The 16,901-nt window shown below is 43.5% G+C and overlaps 1 protein-coding gene across 34 annotated transcripts in view; it reads left to right on the top strand.

The window, feature by feature from the left end:
• Window positions 1-16,901, top strand: part of LOC147710068 (butyrophilin subfamily 1 member A1-like) — a 538,135-nt gene that overhangs the window by 233,798 nt on the left and 287,436 nt on the right. For 27 of the 34 annotated variants that reach the window (XM_086920758.1, XM_086920748.1, XM_086920747.1 and 24 more), the window contains one exon: window positions 7,750-7,770. The exons of the other annotated variants lie outside the window; for them this stretch is intronic. In XM_086920758.1, coding sequence (XP_086776884.1) covers window positions 7,750-7,770 — 21 coding nt within the window. The remainder of the gene's footprint in view (window positions 1-7,749; window positions 7,771-16,901) is intronic. 34 annotated transcript variants of the gene reach the window in all.

The raw sequence follows: 16,901 nt of genomic DNA, 5'->3' as shown, positions 1-16,901 counted from the left end.
CTATCATTAGTACATGATATAATCATTCAGCCACCATGGCTTATCTCCACTGTTTCATCTGAGTATCTTGGGTTTCACTGGGAAATTTTGGATAAAATCTACAGAGGCTTCTGTTACTTCATGATCTATCACTCTCAAATGCTTCGGTCTCCCATTCTTCTAAGGCTTCGTACTGAGTCAATCTAGGTCTGGGTTCTAATTCATTCATTCGAGTTCGTAGATTATGTAGAATTCTCCCATTAAAGGTTCCAAAGTCAGGGAACGCTAACACTCCATCATCTTCTGTATATTCTATCCAATTTTCTAACCATACACAGGTATGACAGCCTCTCTCCATCATCGTGTATTATTTGGGGTTTTTTTTAGGAAGGGATAAGAATTTGTTCTCTAGTCTTAATGCGTTTCTCCTTTTTAAAATAAATTTAAATTTTCTGCATAGATGACATTTTTTGTTTTCTCCTGTACATTGCGTGTGAATTCTGGTTACGATACTGTTCATAAGAAAACCTATAAGCCTTCTATCTGGACGAGTCCCTATTAATGCCGGATCGTACATAGAAATTCCACTATCAAATATTATTCTTGGCGATTCTATGTTTATTACCAATCAGGTGCTCCCTTTTACTCTTATGTGTTTTCTATATCGGTGCGTTTTCTATTTTTATGACCAATCAGCTTTTGTCTTGCGTATTCACTTAACCAATACTTGTGCAGCTTTTTTGTGACGTCAATATCACTCCTTACTACTGACCCCTCCATTACAATTTTGCATCAGTTACATGCCCGCTGTCCTAACCAATCCCAGCGCGGCTCTCTGTGGCGTCAGTGTAGCACCCGCAACTGACCCATCCTTTACAAGGTAATGTGAAAATTTACTTTCTCACAAAATTTCATATACTTTTCATTAATTAACAACATAGAAACATTTGCTACTTTGTCAGATTCTCTAAATTCATAGACTAGTCAATTTCTTTTGCTGTTAGTAAACCCTTCCGCTTACTCTACACACATTACGAGTAAAACCTTTCCGCTTACCTTTCACACAAGCATCAACGAGCCTATTATTCCTTCAGTATTACCCTTTCTAGGTGACATAAGACCAAAGTTTCACCAGCGAACTCTTTTGCTACAATTATTTTCACTTTCAAATGAAAGAAAAATAATCCCTAAATCAGTGCGTTTAGTTCTGCATAACTTTTCAGCATCTTCTGAATCATGACAAGTAACCTCACTGCAGTGTGGCTTCCATTCACCACCCGCTATTCAATATTCCCGGAAATTTCTAGACAACATGAAACAGTACATACAGGTTTGGTTAAAACATAAATCAATAATTCAATTCTCAATAATTTTCTACCTAACTAACTAAAATTCATAACCATCATCTGCTACCAAGAAAACTGATCCAGCGGGTTACCAACTTGGATTACTTACAAACCATATACTCACCTGGGCCCATAAACATTTATACAAATAGGCTAATAATTTACAGCTGGGATCGATTTTGATACTCCTGCGTGATGTATTCACCTTTACCAATTCTTACCAACCCTATCTCATTTGGGTACAATTTTCCTCTGGTCAATAGATCTAATTAGTAGTAGAATAGGTAGAAATAACATTAAGTTTATCCTTCAAATGACCACAGACTCAAGAGAGTTTTGAAAGTTTATCTGATCAATAATTTTGTGAGTCAAACATCAAATACATGTTAATACACCATTTTCATCAGGTAGTAAATCAAAGTAGCTCAATATCAGTCACAGTTAGAATTCTTGTGATGACAGTACCTGAAGAGGGATCAATCATAGAATTTGTATAGCGCGCTACTCACCCGTAGGGTCTCAAGGCGCTGGGGGAAGGGGGTCCGCTACCGCTCGAACAGCCAGGTCTTGAGTTGCTTCCTGAAGGAGAGGTGTCTTGGGTCAGGCGGAGGTAGATGGGGAGGGAGTTCCACGTCTTGGCAGCCAGGTAGGAGAAGGATCTTCCTCCCGTTGTGACTCTTCGGATGCGGGGGACGGCGGCGAGGGCGTGGCTGGTCGATCGTAGCTGGCGGGTGGGAGTGTAGAAGGTCAGGCGGTCGTTGAGGTATCTTGGGCCTTGGTTGTGGAGAGCTTTGTGTGCGTGGGTGAGGAGTCGGAACGTGATTCTCTTGCTGACGGGGAGCCAGTGCAGGTTTCTCAGGTGTTCGGAGATGTGGCTGTGTCGGGGGATGTCCAGGATGAGGCGTGCTGAGGCGTTCTGGATGCATTGGAGTCTCTTCTGAAGTTTGGCTGTGGTTCCGGCATAGAGGGAGTTGCCGTAGTCCAGACGGCTGGTGACGAGGGACTGGGTGACCGTCTTCCTGGTTTCGGTGGGGATCCACCGGAAGATCTTACGTACCATGCAGAGGATGTTGAAGCATGACGAGGAGACGGCGTTGACTTGTCTGGTCATGGAGAGGGAGGAGTCCAGGATGAAGCCCAGGTTGCGTGCGTGGTCTGTCGGTTTGGGTGCGCTGCCCAGGGCAGGGGGCCACCAGGAGTCATCCCAGGCGGAGGGCGAAGATCCCAGGATGAGGACTTCCATCTTATCTGAGTTCAGTTTCAGGCGGCTGTTCATCATCCACTCGGCTACGTCTTTCATCCCTTCGTGTAGGTTGGTTCTGGCGGTGGCGGGGTCGTTGGTGAGGGAGAGGATCAGTTGGGTGTCGCCGGCGTAGGAGATGATGTTGAGGTTGTGCTGGTGTGCGATGGCCACAAGGGGGCTCATGTAGATGTTGAACAGCGTGGGGCTGAGTGATGACCCTTGGGGTACGCCGCAGATGACTTCGGTGGCCTCGGATCTGAACGGGGGGAGGAGGACTCTCTGGGTTCTTCCGGCGAGGAAGGAGATGATCCACTCCAGTGCCTTCTCTTGGATCCCGATTTTGCTGAGGCGTTGTACTAGGGTGCGGTGGCAGACCGTGTCGAACGCCGCGGAGAGGTCCAGGAGGATGAGGGCCGCTGTTTCTCCGTTGTCGAGCAGGGATCTGATGTCGTCGGTGGCTGCGATGAGGGCGGTCTCAGTCCTGTGGTTGGCCCGGAAGCCAGACTGTGAGTGGTCGAGGGATCCATTCTTCTCGAGGAAGGCGGCCAGCTGTCTGTTGACGGTCTTCTCAATGACTTTGGCAGGGAAGGGGAGGAGCGAGATGGGTCGGTAGTTTTTGAGTTCGGTGGGGTCCGCTGATGGTTTCTTCAGTAGGGCGCTGAGTTCGGGGTGCTTCCAGCTCTCTGGGAAGGTGGCGGTGTCGAAGGAGGCGTTGATGATGTCCCGCAGGAGTGGTGCGATGACGGAGTCGGCCTTGTTGAAGACGTGGTGAGGGCAGGGGTTGGTTGGAGATCCGGAGTGGATGGAGTTCATCGTGAGGATGGTGTCTTCGGTGTTGACCGGGGTCCAGGCGCGGATGGTGGTGGAGGGGGGCGTTGTTGCGGTCGTAGGGTGCGTCGGCTGTGTGCTGAAACTGTTGTGTATGTCTGCGATCTTGTTGTGGAAGAACGAGGCGAGCGAGTTGCAGAGTTCTTGCGATGGGGTGATGTTGTTGTCTCCGGCGCTAGGGTTCGAGAGCTCTTTGACGATGTTGAAGAGTTCCTTGCTGTTGTGGGCGTTGTTGTCAAGTCGTACCTTGAATGCAGTTTTCTTGGTGGTGTGGATCAGCTGGTGGTGTTTTTGAGTGGCGAGCTTGAGGGTGGTCATGTTGTCTGTAGTTGGGTCTCTGCGCCAGGCTTTCTCGAGGGCTCGGCAGTTCTTCTTGGAGCTCTTGAATTCGTCGGTAAACCATGATGCTTTCTTGGTGCCGGGTCTGGCGGGGGGGGGTCTTCAGTGGGGCGAGGTCGTCTGCGCTGTTGCTGATCCACCTCGTGAGGTTGTTGGCGGCTTGGTTGGGGTTCGTTGAGCTGACGGGAGGGTTCTGGCTCAGGGATGTGGCGAGCTGGTCAGCTGTGATCTTGTTCCAGCATCTGCGGGGGACCTGTTGTGGGCGGTGGTGGATCGTGGTCCTTCTGAAGCTGAAGTGGACGCAGCTGTGGTCCGTCCAGTGGAGTCCGGTGGCGTGGCGATGTCCTTGCTGGAGGAGAAGATGGGGTCAAGCATGTGGCCGGCGTAGTGGGTGGTGGTGGTCACCAGTTGCTTGAGTCCGAGGTTGGTGAGGTTGTACAGCAGGGTGGTGGTGTTGCGGTCGTTGTTGTTCTCCAGGTGGAAGTTGAGGTCCCCGAGGAGGATGTAGTCAGCGGAGGGGAGGGCGTGCGGGCGGATGAAATCAGCGATGTCTTCGCTGAATTATGTGCGTGGTCCCGGGGGTCTGTAGATGAGGTTGCCTCTGAGGGTGGTCTTGGGGTAGGTGTGTATCTGGAAGTGCAGGTGTTCGGCGGCTGTGAGGGTGTCGTCGGAGCTGGTCGTGATGCGGATGGTGTTCTTGTGGACGATGGCGATGCATCCTCCTGTCTGGTTGACGTGGTCCCTCTGGGTGATCTTGTATCCATCCGGGATGGCGATGGCGATGTCGGACGGGAGAAACAGAGAGCAGTACAAGGACATACTACACAGAATTATTGTTACCTAGAATGGTGTGAGGACCAACCCCTGGCCAAGGAGCTGGATAAGGACCCCAGGACAAGTCAGGAACCAAAGGATCAGGACAGTTTCAGGACAGGATAGGTGACCTCTTCTAGATGAAACGCGAGCATCACACCCCTCTCTGGCACTACTCTCCTCACTTCTCTTCCGCAGGCCCTTTCTTGTATGTGCCTTCTCGATTTTCTTCCGCAATCCCCTTCTAGATGATTGGATTCTGCGATCAGCTCACGGGCAGTATCCTGGCATGCTCTTGTAGGGTCTGTGTCATCTGCAGCATCACTGTCAACTGTGTGTCTAAACAACCTCTGTTATACTATTCTATCTGTATGTTCCACCCCCAAATGTTTCCATATCGTGAAAACCCCTACTTCTGATTGGGCCAGACAAGGGAAGAGGTCATCACACCATACTAAATGTAATGCTTTTTCTTTAATCCTTTGTTTAATATTCCCGCCCCTTAATTCACTTTCCCAAGCTTTATTTCCCACCCGCATTTCAAATTTTGATCAATACATTGTAATCAAATTTTATATTTCTCCTTCCCCTCTCGAGTCAAGAGTTAATGTTCACAGGAGATTCTTGCATGTGCGGCTTTGGCTGAGTTTCAACGGTGTCTTCATAGTTCTGGGGGGGGTTTGGATACGCATGCGCATACGTCAGGTGGGGTATATGGGATTTCAGTCACCCCCCAAGGAACAAATACGAACTAATAATAAAGTCAGAAAAAGACATGTTAAAATACAAAAAAAAAAATTCACTGTATACCACTTATCTCAACTCTAATCCCATTTACTTTTATATATCTTTCGCATTAGCAATTTATTAAAACTTTCAAGGTTCAGTTCAAGTATAGTATGAGCATTAACATGTGAGTTTCAAGAGGCCATTTTGAGAGCTATTTTACAGCTGCAAAGTTTTTCCCCCAAGCATAGAAAGCATCATACTACGTAGATGCTGTAGACGCAGACACAGTAAGAATCCTGCGTTTTTGGCAGCCATTTTAGTGGCAGTTGGGTAACTGGTTGGTAATACACATAGTCAAGCTTCCCCTAGATACAGTATAATGTGTGTAATGCAATATTAGTATTTGCAAACAGGTTGATTATAGTGTTACACATTATTTGAGAGGATTGCGTCCAAGCAAGTCTTTCATACAATACCTTGCTCCATCAATACTAACTTAATTAGAAACTGTTATGTTGCATTTTTATTGGTCAAGGTTTGTAGAGTCTTTTATGACCATATCTATGAGATCATGAATATTTCAAATTCATCTATTGGCTTTCAAAGCAAAAGTAATGCCAGATTTCAGCACAAACCTCCATTGGAGGTCTTAGTGGGGAGAAGTGGCGTTCATCTGGTCACTGTTTAAGTTCTAACCTCGCACAAGCTGCTAGACTGTGAAAGGAAATAGCTAACTTGCTATTCCATAACAAACACATGTTGTGTGAACCATCTTTGAAACTCAAGAAGAGACTCTCTATTTACTGCTCCAGCAAATTTAGCATATGACCTCAAAAGTACAAGAGGGAGTTAGGATAATAGGGACTCCACATCAAATTTTTCCCTGCTGTTTCATCTCACCATGACAGTACATACTACATTTATTTTAACAGTCTTTGTTGTTAACCTTCAGAGTTTATGTTATAAGTTTAAAATAAATATTTTTAAACACATGTCCTGTTTTTTAGTGTTTTTTAGTGTGTTACTCATCAAAGAAAGAGGGGTTAGAGTTTGACTGTATCCCTGAAAATATCAGATATTGTAAAGATTTGTTACTCCCCCCGTTTCGAGAATGGCTTAATCAGAAACCCCAATCGGATTTCTTCCTTTCAGTATTAGATAATGCTGCTGTGTTTATAAGCTACCCTGATACAGAGTAGCTGAGGATTTGCATTGTTATCCTGACTTTAATTTTAGCATTTCTTTTCAGTTCAAGTAAGCATAATACCAACTTAGGGGTCGATTATGATGGAGGACGGACCTGCGTCCATCCGCCACCCCCGAGGTGGAGGGACCGTCCGCAGGGGCAGCGGCATTCCCTCCATTGCAATTAGGATGTGACCGCCGCCCTGGCGGTCACATCCCTTATATTTAACATTACGGTGGGTGCTGCTTTAAGCAGCACCCGTCGCAAAGTTAAAAGTGCATGCTGTGCATTTGCATGCACAAAGCGGCAGGCACCGCGCGGGGCCTGCTGCATTGTGCATGCAACTGCAGGGGGGTACCATAGGTACCCCCCATGTGCACCCCCCACCCCCCAACACTCTGGGGGCCCGCAAGGGGCCCCAGAAGCAAAGGACCACATGCTTTTCCACAGCGGAAAAGCATGTTTCCGCACCCATCGTAATGTGGCTGGCGGTGTCTTGCAGACACCGGCACCATATTGCGGTCCACACCCCGCGGATCAGTGGCGGATGGACCTGCTGTCCGACGCTGATCCCACCGCCATCATAATCTGGCGGTGGGTGTTTTCTGTGCCGCGACGGTGAATCACCGCCATGGTAATCGACCCCTAAGTGTTGGATTCGTACAAGGGTAGGTGGCTGAACAGCATTCATTTAATTTTCTTCATTGACAAGCATCTAAAACATTCCAGGATTTCACAACACACATCTGAGCAATATAGGCTTGGGCCACAAGTTATACCTTATTGCTGCCGATGTGGGTGGACATAAGCATTATCTATGGTTATGGCATACATAAGAAGCAAATAGAAGAATGAGGCAGGGACAGATCCATGATAAAGGGATGGTCTCATTGTTATGATTTAAAGTAGTAATATGTGGCATTATTTAAAAATATCTTTTCTGCATCACATTATGAAGGCATCATGTAAGCTAAATGTGCACACAGACACAAAGGTTTTACACAGCCTCTAAAATGGTGCACATGGTTATAGCTCTTGTAGTGTTCAAAATGCATATTCATCTGTTCTGTTCAATCCTGACTGTCGAATGCTCATTGTGGTGGGCATTTTCAATTTCATCATTTTTAACATCATGCCAGTAATGTTTGTGAATAATTTGAATTGTGAGAATTTCACATGACCACAGTTGCCATAAGCATGGAACAACTCTTGAAAGTTTGCCTTTTACATTATTAACAATGGAGTATTTAATCTGCCCAAGTAACACATTTGTCTTCCTTTTTCAGACACTCTTCAGAAGGAAAAAGGTATGTGAAATTGCATTGAAACAAGGGTGAGGACAAGGACGCATCTAGTTAAGATAGAGTACGTATGTTTAACAACTTGTCTGTAGATTGTTAGCTCCTGTCGTGCATCATTTACTTTTGTTGAAGTTGTGAACTATATTTTGCTCTACAGGGACTATTCGCTGAACTTTGTTTCCTTTATACAAAACCATAAGTCCCCTACACAGTGAGCAAAGCAAGTCCCACTCTGTACTGCAGCACTAAACACCAAGACACACACCAAGGGTTTTACTGAATTTAGACTCTTTGACTCCATCTTAAATATATTCATAAATTCCATTTTCAAGTTCAAAAATCATTTGTTTGCTATTTGAGCAGACATATCTAAGAAAATTATTTTCAAATGATAGTACATCTGAAGAAAGAATTTCCAAATGAAATAGTTTTGAGGTTTACATCATGAACATTTTGTTTGTTACATAACTTTGAAGACTTTTTATAATCTACATTGAATGTATTACTATTTTACAAACCCCCTAACTACCAGAGTTCAGACAACTTTATGCCATATACTTCAACAAACCATGGCAATAATTGAAAGTCTATAGAAAAGTATAATAATTGTAAATGTGATAGGTCAGTTTGAAACATAGAAAATATTTATGACTATATGAACAGAAATATCTTATGTAATCACATTTTCAGATGTTTTTTCAAAACAAAGTTAGCATATTTAGAAAATCCTCCAAGATAGATAATGCTACTCTTTCTAACTTTTCTTTGTCTGTCTAGTTCCACCAGTGGACAATGTAGAAATAAATTGCACATCCTCAAAGCAAGATTAAATGAGTCTTCTCTATAGCTTCTCAGATAGATGATTTAATTAAAGCAAGAGGAAAGTTTCTAAATTGAGCTATAATAGATGAAACATTTGGAAAAGTAAATTAAATGATTCCCCCTTCCTTGGTAGGTGCAAAATTCTATTATTTGCAGACAACACCCTCCTGATCTCAAAGACCCTAGTGGACTACAACGTTTGGTGAATACATTAATAAATCTAAAGACTTTTGCACTGAACAATGGGCTTGTAATAAACTATTCTAAGACCAAGTTTATGGCCATTACCCCTCACAAAACATTTAGGGGTTTGATAATGCTCGAGAGGTCGACCTCTGGATAGGATATGTGAGTTTGACTCTTTGGGGGTTGGGATAACCAGATCTGGGTTGTGGGCACCACAGGTTGAGAAGAGCAGCCTAAATTTAACTCTGCACTCAGCTGCAATTTTAAGACGTTATTGGATATCCCGAACCAGGTGTATTTCTCCCATACTCTGTGGAGAGGTGTGGTGCATTGGCCAGGGCAGCTGACTTCGGAGCACAGGGTTCATGGTTCGATCCCCGCTCCGGCAGCAGCTCAGCTCAGCGCCATATGACCCTGGGCAATAGCTCACTTAATTTCCACAACGGCCCCAGTGCCTTGAGATCCGTATGGGTGAGTAGTTTGCACTTTACAAACACGGATTTACTTTAGGTGTCCAGAGTTAAAGCAGAGGGCAGTGCCCTGTACGGGACCGAAGTATGGGGCACTTCGAATCTGACTAAACTTGCGGCAGCAGAGAATACATTCTTGAAGCACTGACTAACCTCCTTTATAATACTCTGCTAATACAATTAAGACAAGATCGGGCCTCAATTTAATGACATATAAGGCTTAATTAAGGCTGTTACATTATTGGACAAGGTTGAAACACAATGCAGACCTTGACGACCATCGTGGAGCCTTGGAGGACCTAGTATCACTGGACAGTCATGGTAAAATTAACTGGTTATCTTATCTCCAAATGTTGCTAGTACTCATAGGCTTAGGAGACCCAATGGGCCTGCTCGGCATCCCCGACCTATCTATTCAAGACTACACCTAATAATGCATTCTGGGCCCATGTATATTCCAGCATATTCCAGAATGTGTTCGAAGTGTTGCTTAGTAATTTTAGTGGTAAAAAAGGGGGTGGTGATGGACAGAGCATCTGAATCAATCAAACACTCACACCCAGTCAAAAGATCTGGGTTTAATCCATCACCGTTCTTTAGCCCACTCTGCCACCACAGTTCAGACATGGCTATATGCAAATCAGTCTGACCCTGTGCCTCATGGGAACAGTCCAGCCCGAACTACCAAGCCATGTCTTCCCTGGACAGGAAACAAGCTTCAGAGGACCGGTTTCTGGCATTCCAGCCGTCTTCAGCCCAGCTTGCTTGAATCCAGTGGCAAAGTGAGTAAGGGACTCACGTCTGAGCATACCCTGCCACACTTATGGTGGCCAAAAGTGGTACAAAAGGGGGTGGTGATGGACGGAGCATCTGAATCAATCAAACACTCACACCCAGTCAAAAGATCTGGGTTTAATCCATCACCGTTCTTTAGCCCACTCTGTCACCCCAGTTCAGACATGGCTCTATGCAAATCAGTCTGACCCTGTGCCTCATGGGAACAGTCCAGCCCGAACTGCCAAGCCATGTCTTCCCTGGACTGGAAACAAGCTTCGGAGGACCGGTTTCTGGCATTCCAGCCATCTTCAGCCCGGCTTGCTTGAATCCAGTGGCAAAGTGAGCAAGGGACTCACGTCTGATCATACCCTGCCACACTTATGGTGGCCAAAAGCGGTACAAAAGGGGGTGGTGATGGACGGAGCATCTGAATCAATCAAACACTCACACCCAGTCAAAAGATCTGGGTTTAATCTATCACCGTTCTTTAGCCCACTCTGCCACCCCAGTTCAGACATGGCTATATGTGTTTGATTGATTCAGATGCTCCGTCCATCACCACTGAAGACGGCTGGAATGCCAGAAACCGGTCCTCTGAAAATTGGAGGAGTTTGTGGAAATCTTCTCCTGTGAGCTTGCTGCCTCTTAATATCTAGCATCTGTATGGGAGCCAAGAGGAGCTGCATGTCTAGAAAGGGTAGCTCTATTTTGCTGCAGTTACAGCTTTGTTCACTCAAAACTTTGGTTTTACTATACATGTAGGCGGAGCGGCGGGTCAGGTAAGGAAAGAGTCGGGCGGGAGGGAGTCGGGGCGGGTGGCGGGCGGTTTGATTACGAGTGGCATTCACGAGTGGGGCGGGAGGGAGTCGTGGCGGGAGGGAGTTGGGCGGGAGGTACATCACAACTACCTCTGCTCGCTCGACCACATGCTGCCCCCAGCACCCTTCTGCCCCGGGCAAAAAAGGCAGCCCCCAGCCCCCTTCTGCCCCAGGCAACGCTGGGGCGGGCTGCTAGTTATTTATACTTCTTCTGGGCACAATTGGAATTTCACAAATCAAAAGCTAGGAGGAATTGAATGTGGGTGTGAGAACACACCTGCATCAATGAGACAACGATAAGTATTAACAATGATAGGGGCTCACACATTACAGATTTAATTCACAAGATTCTTCAATATAAAAGGTCTAAGTAATGCACATTGTGGGCGTACTCAGTGTCAGAACTACCAGAGTGAACTACCAAACCTCTGCCAAAATCACCTGTGTCAACACCTGAGATTCCTGAAGATATTGTATGATTACCCCAAGAATGTACCACCTCGTAAAATGGGCAAATAAGGAATAGATGTTATAAAGATACCATCTCCAAAAAATGTCCTATATGTGCCTTATATTGAAACACTGTATAGCAGTAACGGACCTTGACTAGATCAAATTTGATGAAGCAAGGATGAAAATTACAACTTCCAGTTGGTATCTTATCCAGAATGGCAATTAACAAAATTATCACCAAGCCAACCACAGCCTTGGTTAACAATGAAATCAATCATTTAACGTTTAGGCTCATACCTCGATATCCATCTAATTCCATTTGTTTAAAGAAGCATAGAATCACAAAATCCAATGGTTTCGATATGGTGTGAATGATAGTTTAAATCAGGTTTAGACAGAGCACTTCACCACTAACAATTCTATAAAAAACAAAAATGCCTGGAGGAAAGACGGGTCCTTAGTTGGGAAAGAAGCTTTCGGTTCCTCCATGAGACTTTATAAAAATGCTTTGCGCAACGTCAAAAGTCAATTCTATGATGACAGAATAAAAAATTCCTCCAGCTCCACCAGATAAACTTTCATCATCCTGAAAGAACTGCTCAACGTCCCTGACCCCCCTCCAGCTCCGATCAACTCCAAGGACAAATGCCACAAGTTGGCAAAATACTTTGACCATAAAATTCGCAATATTCTCGCCACTCTACCCCAAATAGACCCCAGAGCAGATGAAAATTGCTACCCCCCAGCCCGCAGCCCACAGCCGGGAAACTCTGACATCTACTTAGACACTTTCGGCTTGGCATTGGAAGAAGAGGTCCTCTCGACCCTGGCTACAATTAAAAGCGGCTCTCCCAGCGACCCGGTGCCCATCCGCATTCTTGAAAAAGTGGCACCTACAATCGCCCCTTCCCTGACCGATCTAATCAACTCTTCGCTGTGTCAGGGAACGGTCCCCCCCAGCTGGAAGGCCGCCGTTGTCAAAGCACTCCCCAAAAAAACGCTTCTGGACCCATCAGACATGGCCAATTACAGACCAATCTCCCTCCTCCCCGGCATAGGTAAAATCATGGAAAAGATAGTGAACAAAAAACTTTCTCACTTCTTAGAATCCAACAACCTCCTCAAAAAATCGCAAATGGGTTTCCGCCCTGGCCAGGGCACAGACACCGCCCTCCTAGCCGTGGTGGAGGAGACCAGATGTATACTGGATGCTGGAGGATCAGTGGCAGTGATCCTCCTGGACCTTAGCGCGGCCTTTGACACCGTCAATCATCAGGTCCTCATCCAACGCCTCAAAAACATCAGAGTGGAATGTACCGCCCTAGCATGGCTCACGTCTTTCCTTAACAACCGCTCCTTCCATGTCTGGGAGAATGACACCCACTCCACAGTAATCCCCCTCCAGTGCGGAGTACCACAGGGCTCCTCCCTGAGCCCAACATTATTTAATGTCTACATGTCCCCGCTGGAGGAAGTGGTCACACCGTTCGGAGTACAAATCATCAGCTATGCCGATGATACTCAACTGGTAGTGTCACTATCCCACCCCAACCAAGAACCATCCAACCTTGATGTAAACCTCCCGGAAACTGCTCATCCAAGGCCTGATCTTGTCCAGGCTCGATTATAGTAACGCCATTTACTTAGGAGCTCCCGAAGCCACCCACAACAAACTACAGCGTATTCAAAACGCAGCGGCCAGGCTTCTTACGAACACTCCTGCCAGAACCTCGGCTAAGCCAGCCTTGAAACTCCTGCATTGGCTCCCAATAAGAGAGAGAGTTAAATTCAAGGCCCTCTGCTTGGCGCACAAACTGCTACAGGACAAGGGCCCCCTCATCCTACTAAAATTCATCACGCCCTTCAAAGCCTCAAGGAGCCTCCGCTCGGACCACGAACACCTTATCACCGTCCATAGAACTAAAAAGGTATGCACAGGAGGCTGGTGTTTCTCTGTGAACACGGCCAAATTATGGAACCCCCTACCTCTTAAACTCAGGAGTGAATCCAATCATCTCCGATTCAGGAAACTTCTGAAAACTCACCTCTTCCCATGATCCCCCGCCCCTCTTCTTTTCCCGGAACTCCACACTCAATCTGCTGTCTTGGTTTTAGCGCTGGGATGCTCACGGGTTACTATGCGCTCTACAAAACCCACATTCATTCATTCATAAAAAAAAGAAGATATAACAAATATAAATTGTCAGGACTCAAATCAATCCTGCGGTAGAAAAAAATTATAAATAAAATATGTGCCCAGAACGTAGGGAACAACTCCTAGACAGCATCACCTATGCGTTAGTCTGCTAATAATTTAAAAAAGGAACTATTAATTAGCCTATTGAGTAAAGACTACCTTTAATTTGAGCTCCTGCATATTCACTACTGGTGTCCAGACTCCAAACAAACAAATTAGGCTAATGTAATGAACTCAGACACAGATCGAACCTTCATGCATCAGCACAAAAATCCACTAGCAGATTTCGGGTATCACTATTTCTAAGATGTTCAGACTTATGTCAAGTTCAGAGTTTCTGTCCCATTTGCGAAAAGGAACACAAGATGCTCACACTGTCTCTTATATCCATCTTGATGGTCCTCACATGACACTTAACTATCAAAGATAGTGGCGCAAATAGTCATTGAAGCTAATTCCCCATCTTTGAATGGTGCCCAAATGCATTTGATCCTCAAGAAACGGTTAAAAGCCTTTCTATCTGGTACCATATTGGGCATATATGGGACCGGAAACCCATCTCCCTTCATGGTATGCAGGGGAAATCATGGAAACTTCATACACAAACGGGCAATTTGTTAATGCGTCAAGCAAATTGTCTGCCTCAGTGATAGTCCTAAGCTGGTCAGTCAGAAGTAGTAGCTACGAGAGCAAGGGGATGCAAGAGGGTGTCAGCCCAACTACTTGTGTCAAAAACACCATATGTGAAATAGGGGACAACCTTAATACTGGCAAACTTTCAGGCCTCAAATGACTACAGATTGCACTCACAAACTCCCAGAACCACTGGGGTAGAGCAAAACCGTCTGGTAACTCCTATTCATTGGATTGTATAGAAATCTAACAAATAGCATGTTCCCACAGAAATATCCAATTAACAGCCCCGGCTTGTGTAGGTAAGAGTGGTGCGGAGGTAGGACGGGAGGATTTCGATGGACGATGATGAGGGAAAATTAAATGAGTAATTAATTTTCTCTCTTCGGCGTCGGTCAAAATCCCCCCCACCTGGCCCCACCAACCCACTGCTCTTACCAGCATGGGCCGCGGCTGCTAATTAAGGCCTTCCTTGTGTGTCCCCAGAGTAAACATCCTGTACACTTCCCTTTCCTTGTGATATCTGTTGTCCGCACTTCCTCTAATCTGATGGATTGTCTCCAAAATAGTTCATTTCAAGCAATTTTCAGAATGTTCAAGTTGCGTACAGTGTTGTTCCAGAGGGGCAGTGATCTTCTTATTGTGTATAGCCGATTTATGTTTACGGAACCTTACCCTAAATTCGCGTCTCATCTATATATCCCAAAGCACATGAACATAGATTCACTAAATAGGGCAACCCATTCATCCCCATGGAATTCGGTAAAATATAGTTTTATATACAAAATAACCCTTGAGGAATTGTTTGTCTAATAACCAAGTTTGATTTTTACTCAACGTCACAGATGTGACCCAAACCATTAAAGAAGGAAGATTACATTCAAGGAGGTATTCAAATATAAAAGTGTTTACTTAATTTATAATATATTTCATTCATTTTACAAAACATTCATAATTTTAGACAACATATACACAATATACAAATAGAAAAATATATGTCTCAACACTGCCACCGCCAAAACAATCCCATTGAGTTTCTCAATTTTGTAAGGGAATTACAGAAAGTGTAATCACCCTTTTTCCAAAATAATATAGACAGTAAATATAGTAGCCAAGATACTCCAAACATTTAATATTTACATCAGATAGAGAATGTTCACATCCTGATATTCAAAAGAAATAAGGTTGTATTGTAGATTTGTCGGTCTTTAAAGGCCATGCGGGTCCGCAAGACCCTCCTCAAGACTCAGCGTTGCTCAGAAGATGATGACTCCTGAAAATACTAACAAAACAAACTAATCAATACATTCCATGATTTAATGTATCATCTGCTCACAAAAAAGTACCACCAGTGACCATCATACCAAACCGTGATACTACCACCATATTCTAAAAACCCAAACCAAACACCATAAGTGTTCATTCGTGTTAAACGGATCACTGAAATAATATCGAGGGACAAAATATCGACTTGCAAAAATATCGTGGACAAAATATCGACAGTCAAAATATCGAGTTTGTATCTACAAACAGGTAAGTACAAAAATATTGAGTACAAAATATCGTTTACAATAATATAGTTGTAAAAAATATCGACTTTATTAAAAACAGTGTTAAATTAAATTAATATTAAAATTTAATTACTAAAATATACTTAAAAATACTTACATTAACTTATAATAATTAAATAATAAATGAAAATAATAAAAATAATTTTTTACAATCTTATTTGTTAAAACATATATATATAGTAACATACTATAATTAAATAAGATACTATTATATTACCGTACGATACCAGAAGTGTAAAAAATACTATTCCCACTCCAAAGAGTGCAAGCGTAGGGAAAGCGTTGGATAGCCTAGGGGTTAAAATTACTATTCCCACTCCAGTGGGTGCAACAGTAGGGAAAACTGACCGTGAACCCTAAAAATACCCCTTTACACAAAAACCCAAAACTGACCCTGAACCCTAAAAATACCCCTTTACCCAAAAACCCAAAACTGACCCTGAACCCTAAAAATACCCCTTTACCCAAAAACTGAAAACTGACCCTGAACCCTAAAAATGCCCCTTTACCCAAAAACTGAAAACTGACCCTGAACCCTAAAAATACCCCTTTACCCAAAAACTGAAAACTGACCCTGAACCCTAAAAATACCCCTTTACCCAAAAACTGAAAACTGACCCTGAACCCTAAAAATGCTCCTTTACCCAAAATTAATTAATATTATTTAAATACCAATTAATTATTAATTAACAATAACAATAAAGTAAATATATTAGCACATTAGCTGTAATTAATGTAATTTAATAATTAATATTATTTTTTCCCAATTAATTAATTAACAATAACTAAAAATGATATGTAAATAAATTACTCTAATTAATGTAATTAACTAAATAATATTATGTAATTACCAATTAATTACTAATTAAAAATATGTACAAAATTATATTAATTAATTAACTAATTAATATTAATTAATTACCAATTAATTATTAATTAAAAATATTTACAAACATATATTAATTAATTAATTATTATTAAATTACTCCCCACCCTTATCCCCTATTAACCCAACATCCCGCTCCTAAACATTAACTACAATTTATATTACTATTAATAAAAAAAAAAAAAATAACCTTTTTTCTACATATTATCGAAATTTTTTACTTTGACTATTTATATATATTTTGTCGATATTTTTGCACTCGATATTTTTTTATCATTATTTTAATCGATATTTTGACCAACGATATTTTTGTTATCGATATTT

This window comes from Lissotriton vulgaris, chromosome 5 (assembly GCF_964263255.1).
Source record: "Lissotriton vulgaris chromosome 5, aLisVul1.2, whole genome shotgun sequence".
In the NCBI taxonomy this organism is placed as follows: Eukaryota; Metazoa; Chordata; class Amphibia; order Caudata; family Salamandridae; genus Lissotriton; species Lissotriton vulgaris.
Note: the sequence above shows the minus strand (reverse complement) of the source record. Positions and strands in the feature narration are given on the sequence as shown.